This window comes from Monomorium pharaonis, chromosome 2, assembly GCF_013373865.1.
Source record: "Monomorium pharaonis isolate MP-MQ-018 chromosome 2, ASM1337386v2, whole genome shotgun sequence".
NCBI classification, from domain to species: domain Eukaryota; kingdom Metazoa; phylum Arthropoda; class Insecta; order Hymenoptera; family Formicidae; genus Monomorium; species Monomorium pharaonis.
The window spans coordinates 27,922,867-27,937,084 of NC_050468.1; the positions used below are offsets into that span (position 1 = coordinate 27,922,867).

At 36.7% G+C, this 14,218-nt stretch overlaps 1 protein-coding gene across 1 annotated transcript in view; it reads right to left on the minus strand.

Moving 5' to 3' along the window:
• The window catches only part of LOC105835361 (cGMP-dependent protein kinase, isozyme 2 forms cD4/T1/T3A/T3B), a 45,517-nt gene extending 31,936 nt beyond the window's left edge, over positions 1-13,581 (minus strand). Inside the window, exon 1 of the mRNA XM_012678558.3 lies at positions 13,037-13,581. Coding sequence (XP_012534012.2) covers positions 13,037-13,581 — 545 coding nt within the window. The remainder of the gene's footprint in view (positions 1-13,036) is intronic.
• Positions 13,582-14,218: the final 637 nt, after the last annotated feature.

A 14,218-nucleotide genomic window follows, 5' to 3' on the forward strand; every position in this document is an offset into this window, starting at 1 on the left:
GTCTTTCAGTTTCTTTTTCTGAGTGCGAGTTAATAAAATTTTTCTGGGAAGAACTGATATTAAATAAATCGTCGGAAAGAGGACATCATTCAATTTCATAATATATAATAACTCAATTTTATCATTCCACGTTGATAAAAATATAATATTTGTATTGTATCTTTCTTAATCGGATATTCATGTAATATAAGTGGCTTTATACCTATAAAGTATAAATGTACCAGGTGTTTCATAAATAGATAGCCAAACACATTTTATTTAAAAAATTGTTGAAAATAACTTTTCCTTCCGAATCAACGCACCGAAGTTTCATGGGTTGTCAAAAACGTTCAAAAATTCCCAAAGTATTTCGTATTTTATCGTAGAAAGCAGTAATGCAATTTCAAAATACTTCTAGAATAGTAATTACTCGAGTAATTATTATATAGTAGTATTATAAACGAAAATCTTAAAACTCATAAATGTGTTCATAAATAAAAAATCAGAAAATTCTATTCGGGAAAACGTGGAGCATGTAGTTTTTATTGACTGTTTCATTAATTATTAAAAGTTTTTCTGAAAACAAAAAATGTTTGCAGCCTGGAAAGAAAATGTTTCCGGAGCCTCCTATTTCTGAAACATTCTGTGCACACAGAAAAATACTACCAAGAAAAGCGATTACTTAATTTATATTTTTTTCTTGTAATAAACAAATAACAGATAAAAATATTATAACAAAAAATATTTTCTCTTGATAATAATCATAAAACATATTTATATTATTAATTTTGGAAAAATTTATTGTTATATATCGAAAAAAAAATGTACACTCTTTCGAAGAATCTTATAAAATTGAATAAAAAAAAAGTCAAAATAATAGATAAATCAAATTTTTATCTTAACTTAGTATTCTTGATTAAAGAGTTAAATTATTAAGCTTTAGAATATATTTTAAATAAATATGATGCTTTAAACTTTTGCTAGATTTGCGAATACATAAACTTATAAATTATTTGAAATAAGTGACGTTTATTTACTTCAGGTACATATTTTTCTGTACATAAAACAGAAGTTTATTTAAAGTAAATATTACTTGTTTCAAGTAAACAATAAGTATTTTAAGATTATTACCAAAAAGATATTCTTTGTAAAAAGTTATTTAAAAGAAAGAAAAACTTAAAAATGAAATAACAGCTAGTCTTATCATGAAAACGATATTTTTCTGTAAGTACCTATACACGCATGTATAATTGATTCCCATAGTTAGGTTGCAACTTTCGCTTTATTTACTCTGCATTTCTGCTCTACAAGTAAGCAAATTTAAATTTTAACATAAATTAAAATTATTTGTAAAGATCCTGGAACCACAGTCATGTTTCATTAAGAATTTCTTATTTACTCCTTTCCCTCTCCGAAGAGTATTTCGAGGACATACCGACCGAGCCGCGACTGAGGAAAGTCGCTGCTCGAGAAACAGGTGGATCGGCAGCGGAAGAGACAACCCGACGAAGAAAATGCCGTTTCGAGGAGGCGCCACCAGCCGAGATCGCTCGCTCGCCCGTTCGTTTCTCGGCCATTCGCTCGCTCGCTCGCCCTCGCGCGCGCGGCGCCGCTCGCTCGACCGCTCAGCTTTTTAAAACGTCGCCGATGGCCGTGACAGGATCTATTTTTAACCGCGCGTCGAGATAAGCGTGCGGGAGGGACGGCAAGTAAAGAGCCAGAATGAAAAAAGAGGGAGGGAGTGAGAAGGAGGAGGAGGAGGGCGGGAAAGGGCGGAGAGAAGAGGGGCGGGGAGGAAAGAGGAGAGAGCAAACTCGCAGCCTCAGTAGCGTAATCGTACGACAGTTCATCGGCGCTACGAGCAACACCTGTTTAATTAATACGGCTCCTTTTTGAGACGTAAGATTTGAAAGTAAATTGCACGGTTTCTTTCACGTAAGAAAGACTACAATGCGCATGTGTAGACGCAAATCGCGCTACGAGCGCGAGACTGAGCTACACTTGCGGCCGTGTGCAACGTCGTTTCTTGGCACGTGATCTGTATTACGAGCTGTTTATTCAGCCTGAAGAACACGTGTTATAGAGCAAAATTGTTTTCAGCAGCCTCGTAGATTCGTCGAATCATCTCACGAATGCCGCAATTTTGGCCAAAATATCGCAATTGAAAACAAGATTATATAATAAAAAAATATATATAAGCATTATCTACAAAGAAACACTTTTCTTGTAAAACAGCAATAATCGTCTTCATCAAGTATCATTAAACACAATAATATTTAAAAATAATTTTGTGTCTGCTAAAATTTTGACTGTCACATATAGAATTGTAAATTCTGCTTCTGTCATTTAGATTGATCGAATGCAATACGTATGCAATATACATATCATGGTATTTGCTGATTATTTATCTACCTTAGTTAATTTTTATACATATATAATCTTTTCTGTAGCTGCATTTTTTGAGTGCATGCTGCATTTAGATTCAAACGCCACCGGTGTTCATAGTCGATTCTTATTTCAAGACTCTCAAGTCCTAGGATGCTAACACGGTTCTGTAATTGACATTTTAAGACAATTTTAAAAATAATATGATATATTGTACTTTCAATTATGAATGTATACTTGCCATTTAACTAATTTTTGTTAATAATATTTCTCTATATTTTCTATAGATTCTATAATTAATTTCCACAAATTCTCCAAATCTCATAAAGTAAAACGTCACTTTCTCTAATAGAATAAAAATTGATCGCGCAATTTTTCAAGTAATAATCTTTTGCTCCAATAAGAATTAAAATTTATGTACACTGTTAGTAGAGTAAAAATTGAGCTTGTGAAATTTTCGATTGTGATCTATTTCACTCTGCGAGATTTAAAGTCTTACATACACTGTAAAAAATTATGTAAAGCTACATAAATAATATCTATAAAATTACACAATTTATTAGTAGAAATATATACAATTTTTTAGTATTTCTATTTCTAAGTGTGCAAATACAATTTTTTGTCTAATATAAAGATACATTTGCACAATTAGAAATAAAAATTATTTATTCAACATTAAAAAATTCTATATATTTCACTATCAATTGTGCAAGTTTGACACATATTATATTTATGTAATTGTACATGGTTTTTCTTTTACAGTGCACGTCGCGGCGCCCAAAAGTGCATCGTGTCCGTTACACTACTGATCGAGACCAACAAATTCGTCGTGCAAGAAGCACCATAGAGGAGAAAGAGAGTGAATCAAAGAAGTAATTATACGTGACGTCACCCGACTGGTTTCAACAGCCCGTCCGGAGTGCAACGAGTCGAGTCGAGTCGAGTCGAATCGAGTCGAGTCGAGTCCGAGGAAAAGCAAGTGGGCCAAAGAGGCCTCTCCTACTCTACCCTGTCGCAATTATAACAGCTATACGCGAAGATGCGTATGGAAGAAATGCGGCATCCCCTCGCCCCTTGCGGCCGTCCGGTCATTTTGGTCCGTCGCCGGTGGGAGGAGACGAAAATAGCACCTCCCAAACTTTATGGCCGGTAAAATCACCGGAACGTCAGTGCCGATACGGTCTACGGCCACTTAAAGCGGCCTAACGGCCGCGTTAACCACCAATAATCCCGACAGCGAAATAGGAAATTAAATAAACCTCTTCTCTAATTATTAATCAGAGAGAACGCACTGCGCGCGAGAGACCCGCTGGACGCGACCGTCGGAGTCGAGCCGAGTCGAAACATTCGCTGCGCGCTGCATTTTTTCTTTATCGAGAGATAATTAACGCTCGCCGAATGTACCGTTATCAATTAAATGCGCGATCGCATGTCAATAGGCACGTTTAAATAAAAGTCGATACAAATAATCGTCTGATATTTTTCTTCCGAGAATTAGAACCGTGTCTATTTACGGTCGAAATGCTTTATTTACGAATCAACCATATTATGCGTCATACGTATGTGAATACACATACATCTACGTTATATGCACGTTTCGAAGCGCGATTATAGCGAGAAAACCGCAACGTCGGTTTAAAAAGCTTTCTTGAGATCGCGACTTATTACTCTCGTTGTATAAATAGGCTATAAATATGCTAATGTATAAGCACAAAAAAGAGTCTTATTATGATTAAAATGAGGCAATGCACAGAGAGATAACAAAATTTAACGCACAGATATAATATTCATTGAATTTTCCAAGCAAAATGTGCAAGCAATTACACAGTGCGACATATATCTACGTCCGGATATTTAAATTTTTTTTCATCAATTCAATTCGTTCTACGTATATAGAATTAAAAATTATGAAATAATAAAATAGACATCTATGTGTGCACGCACCGGAAAAGAAAAATAGAAAAATAACTAGAGACATAACCGTCCGAACAAATGTCTGACCACGGCGTAAAGACTATCTGAGTGCAGAATAATTCGTGTGGTAATTCAAGACGTCTCTTCCTGGTAAAAGATATCCAACGTCCGTACAGGACGTCTCGCAATTATAGACCCCGTCTCTCTAAATACAGCCGAAGTCAAACGCGCGTCTTCCTAGCGACCGCGGCGAGGCATTTTTATGTGACAAGGCGCAGTAAAAGTAAGGCAAAGACCCGCGCGAACGGACCCACGACCAGCATAAGCCGAGAAGCTATTTTCAGGCCCCATTGGCATTATCGGCCGGCTCAGGAATCGAGTTCCTGCAGCGCGGATGAAGGATAACGGTCGGGCGAAGAGGCGGGGGGACGGGAGGCAGCAACCGCTATATATGCTCTTTTTTTTTTAATCGCACACTTATCGGAGCACGTATCGCGCGATGAATAACCGATCATTCCGATCATTGTTCGCGATATTCCAATTATCTTGGTGGGAGATCGAGATCCGTGCGCGCACGCAAGGATCGTAACGCGCCTGCATTGCGCGATGGGCTTATCTGCCGTCCGTTTGGATATTTTCTTATAATAGCAGGTTGTAACTGAGATCTCGCGCTACATACACCGGATGGACCGGAAGCTCGCGTCAACGCCGCTCGCAACCTCGCTCGAATGCGCGCTCGATGCGGGTGCGCGAGGTTTTTGTTTCAAGTAGTTTATTTCACATTCGTTGGCTTGGAACGCGCGGATATCTAATTTTATCTAAATGTGGGTCTCATTTAAATACGCGTGAAGTGAAATTTTAATTTGGTGCTGCTAAAAGTGGGAAATATGTAGCACTGAGGTGAAATTTGTTAAACGTCAGAGCTAATCGAAGAGCTTAGGTCGGAATTACATTTTTTGAATATTTTAAATTAAATTTGCCACTCTAAATCCAAGCAAAAATGCCTCAATCGTGTGTGTAATTCAGCTTTTTCGCGTAAAAAAAAAAAAACTGTGCTACACAAAATATAAATTTACATATTTAAACGTGTAAATAAGCATATAACAACGTTGCGTAACGTTTTGCTACTATTTTTATCCGTAAAATTAAATCACACACTAGGGCCGCGTTTAAAAACATCACCCGAGTGCACTCTCAGGTATCATTTTATCCTCGTTGTTCATCAAATCAAACAAGGATAAAATGATACTTGAGGACACCCGGGTGATATTTCTGAACGCAGCTATGAATAAGGCATTTTTTTACACACTTGATTTACAATGGATCCAAATTATACCAATCGCAAAAAAATTGATTTAAAATCATATTTTAAAATATTTTATCATAATAACATGTTTGTTATTATGATAAAATTTGCACAAGACAGTTGCAAAAATTATACTACGTTTATTATATTTTAGTTTTGTTTCACTTGGTTTTCTCATATTAATAACGTCCTATTGGTTCCCGCAAATTTTTTTGTACATATTTAGAGATATTTAATTAAAACTCTTGATTTTTTACTTTAAATGAATCGTAAATACGCGCATGACATGGAATTACATTTCAACGTGAAAAATCGCAAGATTGTGTTGAGAGATATCTATATTTAGAATGCTTCTAACGTATTCACACAAAGAATAGCACGGAGCTTTTTTTTTTATTCTAAAAAACGCTCGAGTCTCCTTCTACAATGCGTTGTGTAACCGTAATTGCTAATACTAAATGCAACACCGAACGCACAATGCGCTACGTAGGATGATTATTCTATCGCGGCAATTACGCAGTAATGTAACGTTCCATATACACGGTTAGGCGATTACCTCGCTAATAATAAGATTGTTTAAACGACACGTTTAATCCTCGCATTGATAGTCGTTTATATTGCCGAAGGCAATGGTGTTTTACCGATCGACGACGGTGTGTCATTTTTTCTAATTCTGAAATTGTGCAGCCACTCGGATTAATTTCGATTACTTGTCATACCACTATGCAAACACAGATATGTATATAATTTTTTTCGCGACGACGTAAAAAATATATATTTCTCTATCTCTGACAATACCGAGACAAAGAAACCAGGTGAGGATTGCTTAGGATTGCAAGATACTGCCTGTGGATAACACCGGCAAAAAATAGAACCGCTTTTATCTACGAACAACTTTGAAATATGGCGAAGCAATAGGTGAAAGGAATGAGCGTGAAGCAATCGGCCTCTAAGGCGCAACAGGTGTTAATGTCATCTTCTCCACCCTATACTTTCCCTTCTAACGCACGCTCCCTTTTCAGATTGAAAAGTAATTTTTTTTTTTGTAATATGTGGTAGCAACAAAATGTTATAGGGAAGATAAAATCGAAATGCCAACTGTACTCGAAATATTTTCGCGATAAAAATTTCAGATACGATCTGTTGACACTTCTTCAGACACAATTTTTAGAGTACGATATCTACATAATTTGCGATTACGTGATCGAAATAGATATAAAATTGGAAATAACAATACCGTAATGTTTTTAACATATAACATTTAATCTAATCGTGCAGATTAAAGGCTCGTAAAAAATGGCTATTTCAGACTTGTATTATTTATTTCATTTATCTACTGTATTTATTATATAATTTATCAAGACGGTTGTTTAATGGACACGTGGATAGCAGTTGGTATAAGCTCGAACCTCGTAAGTTTTCTAATTGATCATGTTCAACCACGCCCTTGCGAATGAATCGGCACGCGATAAAAGGAAATCGCAATGCACGCATTGATTCGCGATGAAAGGGCTTACACAATGTGCGGCAGCAAGTTTAAAATTAGCTCCTGACCCGTGCTTTATTTTCGTTTCGCTCGCTAAAATCAACGGAATCGCATTTCGATTGTCAACAAAAAGAAACATGTTTTCGATGACGCTAGTAAATTTTTTTACGCTACCTTATCTACGGAAATAACTGATTGAGATAATAAAGCGTTGTGTATATGTTCCTAGAATTTATGCAATAAAGCGACAATGCACGGCAATACGCGTCACGAAATTTCAATAAGTGAAGCACAACCGCGAAAGCACATCAGATTTTGTGATAAAAAAACAGAGAGAATTTTAAGCTTTTAACAATATACTTCTACGCGCATTACATTTTACAATTCTTTGCGAAATTTACGCGAAAAATGTCGTTAGGCAATATTCCAACATTGTTATGTAGAATGACATATAGAAATTTAAAAGTGATCCTTTTCTAACGTTTATATAATGGATCGTTATTTATGAAATATGTGCAATCGTCCGCGTAGCTCAAACTATCATTAGAATTTATCGACTATAGAAACTTAAGGTATTATATGCACGCACAACATTTGTTTCCCATGGCACACATTGGAATTATCCAATGAAAGATAATGCGAGGGTATGAGCAGTCGAGTTCATTAAACCTATTTAAATAAACTGATTTTTAATGCTTAATGATGCAATGTAATATTGTTCGATTGTACTTTTCGATGTTGTATCGTAACACTTCATTTCTAATAAATTTTATCGCAAAAAAACATGTCATATATTTTAATTAATAATGATTCAAAATACAGTTTGTTTTTATCTTAACAAGTTAATAAGTAAATAATAAAGCATTGACAAAAAATAAAATATTGCTAGCTTTAAAATTGCACGTCAAAATTTGTTGCAATTTCCTTCTGGAAGTTGAATTATTACTGATTTTTAGTTGTAATTTAATGTCTATATCAAAAAAGAGCAATATCAAATATTGAGTGAAAAAATGTCATTTAAATATTAGTTAATATAGCTGCAATAAATATAATTTTACTTTTCTAAATATTTAGTAATTTAAATAATATATATATACTAAATTTAATAATTTACTATTTAATTTTTAATTTATTTATTTAGTTATTCATACACAGAGTAAAAAACATTTTGTATTTGTGTTAAAATCAATTGTTAAATGTTTTTGTATTAAATTTTTAACATATCCAAGTTAATTTAACATAATGTGATTATATTATTTAAATAATTTGTGTTAGATTAATATTTAACATTTCTTGTGTTAAAAATAACACAATAGATAAACACAAATAATATAAAAAGGTTATAGCTTTAAAATAAATTTTAAGAATAATAAAATGTACGTCTCTCTCTCTCTCTCTCTCTCTCTCTCTCTCTCTCTCTCTCTCTCTCTCTCTCTCTCTCTCTCAATATATAAATGTTAATTTTACTGAAGAAATGTATCCATACTTTCCCAAATTGTGTCAAATTGTGTCAAAGTGTTGTATTTTTTATGTTCATTTTTTTGCTTAATATTTATGTTACTTTCTAACATATTCATCTGTATTAAATTAACATAAAAATTTGAGTGGACCGTTTAGGTCGTTTAGGACATGCAACATATGCTAAATTTAACACAAATTTTCCAACTATGTACAAATATTCATGAAAGTAAAATTATGTTTGATTATATTAACCGAGCATTTAACTATCACTAAATTTTTTTCAATGTAAATCATAGTCCAGATTATTGAAAATTATACACAACTAATTGCAACAAACGCAGCGCAAGACAAATTATGCAAAAAATTAATTTTTAATTTTATATCTTGAGACTTATCATTCTCTCTCTATCTATTTATCTGCCTATCCATCTATCTATCTGTCTATTTAATCATCTTGCCAGCTATCTTTTGAATTTAATGTGTCTAGAAAAGACTCTCGGACCAGGAAGGGTTAAATGTCAACTGCAAGTTTCTCACAGAAGAAGAATGTTTGCGTTACTAATTTCCACCTTTCTATTCCACCTTTTTTAACTTGTATAAAACTTTGCTGCCGCCCAATGGCGCCGCCTTCAAACGTATAATAAATTCGCAAACGTCGAGCGCGAGTCCTCTCCTGTAACCGCCTGCAGTTCCAATGTTCGCGCCACGTGTCGGTACGCCTACGCACCCACACGTGTGCGCGCGCGAATGCGTACTAACGCGCGCGCGCATTTCGCTAATTTAAATTCGGTACGTAGCGAGAGTGCAAACACGAGAGAGGCGTTTGAAGACACGGGCGCGCTAAAAAGAAACAACAGGCACGACGGCGATCGCGACGATTGTTGACGCTCTTATTTTCTCTTCTAATCGCAACGGACTTTCCTTCCACGGGACATAAAATAAAAATAAAAATAAAAAAACAATCGATAAACACAATCGACGAACGCTGACGCTGCTCGTTTTCATTTCCATGTTCCTGTCTCGATCTCTGCCTTTGTGTTTACTCGCCCGTGCGGATCGGAATTCGCTTGTTTTAGGCGACTGTTTACGCGACTTTTCACGCCGTGCCCACGCGTTTACGCAAGAGTTCACGAAATAAATCGCGGCGACGCGGAGCGGCGCGCGCGGGATTTATTCCGGCCTGACATTATAAAGATTATACGTGCGCGCGAAGCGTCGATACCGGGACTGCAGCAAAGATCCGCGCCCCCTCGTAAACCGAGAGAGTGTATAATGATAAAACCGAATACATTACGCCCACGAACAATCTCTCTTAGACACCGATACTAACAATCCAGCCGAATGGTCGTTCCGACCATTGTCGCCTATAAAATTCAAATTAATCATGTAATTATCATCGTCAGCAAATCACGTTACCTTAACGCAGAATTTATTTAAAATCCTGAAATATCGAGAGCTCGACAAGTTTTGTTTTAATATAACAATGATGTTTGGCCATTTTTAGCGTGCCAAGTTTTAAATGCGAAAAATTCCACTACTTATTTTTTTTCTCTTTCTCTTTCATAAATGCACTAAGAAAAAAAAGTTAATTTAATTAAATTTTTCAATTTGATTAAATTACTTCAGTTCAAGTATTTATGCATTTAACTTAAATATATACTTGATCACATAAATAGTTGAATTGAAGAAATTTAATTAAGTTAAAAAATTTAGTCAACTAACATTTTTCTCAGTGTATATCTTAATTTGAAACTTTTAATTCGGAGGCTTAAAAATAGAGATATTTAACAAGAGAAATATCGTCGATCAAAAGATAACGGAGTAAGCGTTGACTTATCGCCCGCAGCATCGAAGACGCAAGGCCGATCGGAAGCAATCGGATGTCGTTAACGAAAGTGTCTACTTTGGCGCGCGGCGAGGTGCAAAAGCGCAGTTTTAGAGCGAAAGAGAAAGGGCCCCGGGGCCTCTGTCTTCGGGCCTAACGTACGAAAACGTATGCGGCTCGACAGCGAGAACGGGTCACATAGCACGCGTCGTCGGAATGTCGCGACACGCCGGTACACGCGCACTGTTCGCAATCTACTGCACAATAAATATCGTAAATTTTTAGTCTTCTATCGTAAGTTCAGGGGTCGTACTCATGAAAAATATCTGAAAAGAATTTGGTAATAATAATCAAGTCTAAATTAGGAGTTACTAAGCTTTGCTAAAATAATTTTAATTAAATATTTTCAGTTAATATAATTTAGTCACATTTAATAATCGTTTGTTAACCATTTAATAACTGATTAGTATTATTAGATTTGATTACTGTTAATGTAATTGCTACATATTTGATTGTACTAATCAAATATTTAATTGTAATTATTATTACTAAACATAGACTTTCATATGCAATATAAAACTAAAAAAGAATTTAATAACTGTCGAGAATTGAATTAAATAATACCAAGTAAATTTGTTTAATCAAAAATAATTTTATTTTTCTAAACATAAGAATTATATACTAAATGTAACAATATAACCAATCGTTTGGTATAATATTTACCAAATATTTAGAAAAGTAAAATTTTAATTTTTGATTTTATAAATCTTCAAACTCTAAAAAATTTTGTTTAAATTTAACACATTCCATATATCACAGTTTATCCACTCAAATTTTGTGTCAATTTAACATAAATGTGTTCAAAAGTAACACAAATAATATGTAAAAAATTAATAAAAATTTAAAATTTTTGATGATATCAGGCAGCAAAGTTTATGTTAAATTGACATAATCTATGTATTAAAAACTAAACAATAAAAGACACCAATCTCTTTATGATTAATAACATAAGAAATGTATCCCCATTTAACACATGGTAAGTGTGTGTGTTGTAAAAAAAAAAATAACTTAATTTCTGTTTACTTCAACATATAAAAAGTCACCAAACATTTATGTATTTACACAATTTATATAAATTATGTTATTTTAATTCTTAAAAATAATTAATATAATTAATATAATAATAATATAAAATAATTAATATAACATAAAAAAGTCTGAGTAACATAATGACGATATGTTAAATTAACATACATCTGTTAGAAATTTGATATAAAACTTTTTACACAGAAAAATTTTAACACAAATACGAAATGTTTTTTAATGTATAATATAATATTTTATTATTACAAAATAGTATATTAAAGATTTCTTCGGCATTATTCAACATTTGGCAACTATTGTTAAATTCTTTTTTCTAGTATAAATTTATCATAAATTCGACAATATAAAAGTTCTCTGCGTTTAGTCACCACCATTAATCACTACATAGAAAGAACAGTTTTGATGAAATATCTAAAAATTTTACTAAATGTAAATCTAAAAATAATTTTGTTGAATCATCAAAATAATTACAAAAAACATTCAAGTATAATGCAATGCTGCAAAAAGTTAATTTAATTTTAGAGAGCAGTTTGAACATCCTATATAATTATTTATAAAAAATTAATTTCTAAACATAATCAGTTAAATTTACCCATACTTTAACAAAACCGTTCTTTCCATGTAAGCTTTAAACAGTTTTCAACTGTGAAGTTCTAAGTTTAAAGAGAAAGTAAATTAACGCTCAAAACTTAAAACAAAAAGTTAAGGGCTTTCCATATCTATTCCTGTATCTATTCTTTCTATATCAATTGTAGGTCTACAGCTTGCAATAGAATGCGCGATTCTCAGTAATTCCCATTCTTTGATTAAAAAGAAAAAGGAAATCGTTCCCTGGCAAATTGACACGAATGACAAACGACAAATACAAATTCGTTGGCTTGCGTCCATTCGCATCTATCATTCTCATACGAACTGCGAATTCAAACGGACTCGAATCACAAATCACGGCAGATGAAGTCGTTGACATGTAGACAACGTGAGTCGGCGGGGCGACGAGGCTGAAGGTGCTAAATACCGAAGATTGAAGCAGACGGGTTCAATTATTATCGCGCACGGTCCGCCCGAGAAAATAACCGCGGGCGAAAGAAACGCCAGCACGCGAGGGTCGCTTTTACATATTCGTAGCAAGAAGATTCTTGAATTTACCGGTTATATTCCGATACATGCAATATGCAGGCATTGCGAGCATTTCGAAGCATTCTCAATTTTTCGTGGACTTTAACACTGAGAATCGCGACCGAAGGTTGCGGCTAGTGAAATAGAAGAACTTGTCGACCATAATTCGCGTATGATTCCACGTGTAATTTTCCGCGTTCCGCGTTTGTGCATTAAAATGAGAAAGACCAGCGCCGGAGAGTCGCCTGGCCACGAGCGTGTCGCGACACGACGTTTGACGCGTTAAAAATAGCACTTATTAAAATTTATTGGAAAAGTTGGAAGGGTGTGCACAAGGTGCGCGCGCGAGAAGCGGAGGAGAGAGAGAGAGAGAGAGAGATCGAAAGAGAGGACGGGCGAGCGTGCGCGCGCGCGCCGCGAGCAACAAGTAGTAGAAAAACAGTGACCGCGTGGTACCAACCTGTCGCTCTTGTCGACCACCGCGAGTGGCGCGAGCTCCTGGAGCGGCGGCTCCGCGGATATGCCCTGGGCACGGTCGCGCGTACGCGGCTTCGTCGGCGTGAGCGGCGGCGCCGCGCTGAACGGCAACACGCTCAGGAACTTGTCCAGGTGGCTGCGCAGCTCCTGGATCTCGGCGTCGCGGCAACCGACAACGGCCTCCAGCTCGGCGATCCGCTCGTCCTTGACGCGCAGCAGCTCCTGGAGCTCCCTCATGGTGCCTGCCATGGTGCCTGCCATCATCACGCTGGCACCGGCACCGCCGACGTGCGGCACTTGCTGCTGCGTGACTTGCGTGGTGGTAGCGGTCGTGGCGATGATGCCGCTGGCGGCGACGTCCGTCGGCAGCTGCGTCGACGATGCGGCGGCGGCGGCGGCAGCGACGGCGGCGTCCTCCTCGTCGGCGAGCCGCTGCTCTGACGACGAGAAGCACAGCGAGTCAAAGCACACGCGCATAGACACGCAGGCGTCGCCGATGGGCACTCGGTATTTCGTGCCCTCGTCCATTCAATCTGATGATGCTGCGACGTTAACGATGATGATGAAAGGACGACCCATACGTACGCGGCGCGACCGACGGGGACTCGACGAGGACGTCGTCGTCAGTCGTTACTACTATCGCGTCAACTCGCGCTCCCCGAAGAGCGCCGCCGGACGACGTCCTCCACCGCCTCCACTCCGCGACGTCCCGTGCCGCTCAGTGCTCCTCGGCCGAACGAGAGAGCGAGCGACGAGCGACGAGTGGGAGAGAAAAGGACGACGGCGAGAAGCGCGAAGGGGAGAGTAAGTGTGACAGAGCGAGCCGCGAGAGGGACGGAGAGAGAAGAGGTGGGGGAGGAAAAGCGACGACGAATCACTCGCATTGACTCGCATACAGCGCCAGTCACACGCTCGTCGACGAACTGTCGAATCAATTTATTATAAGCCGGTATTCATAGCGATTCTTACAAAGATCGTCTTAGGACGTCATTAACCAATCGCAGAGCCATATTAGCGTCGTAAGACATTGCATAAAAGACTGCCTTGAAATAAAATTAATTTTGCTATACATATAAATACTTTATACATTTTCTATATACCGATCGCTGCACTTCCGTAGGTAAGGGCGCGAGCTTTTCGATCGATCGTCTACAAAGTAGGAATG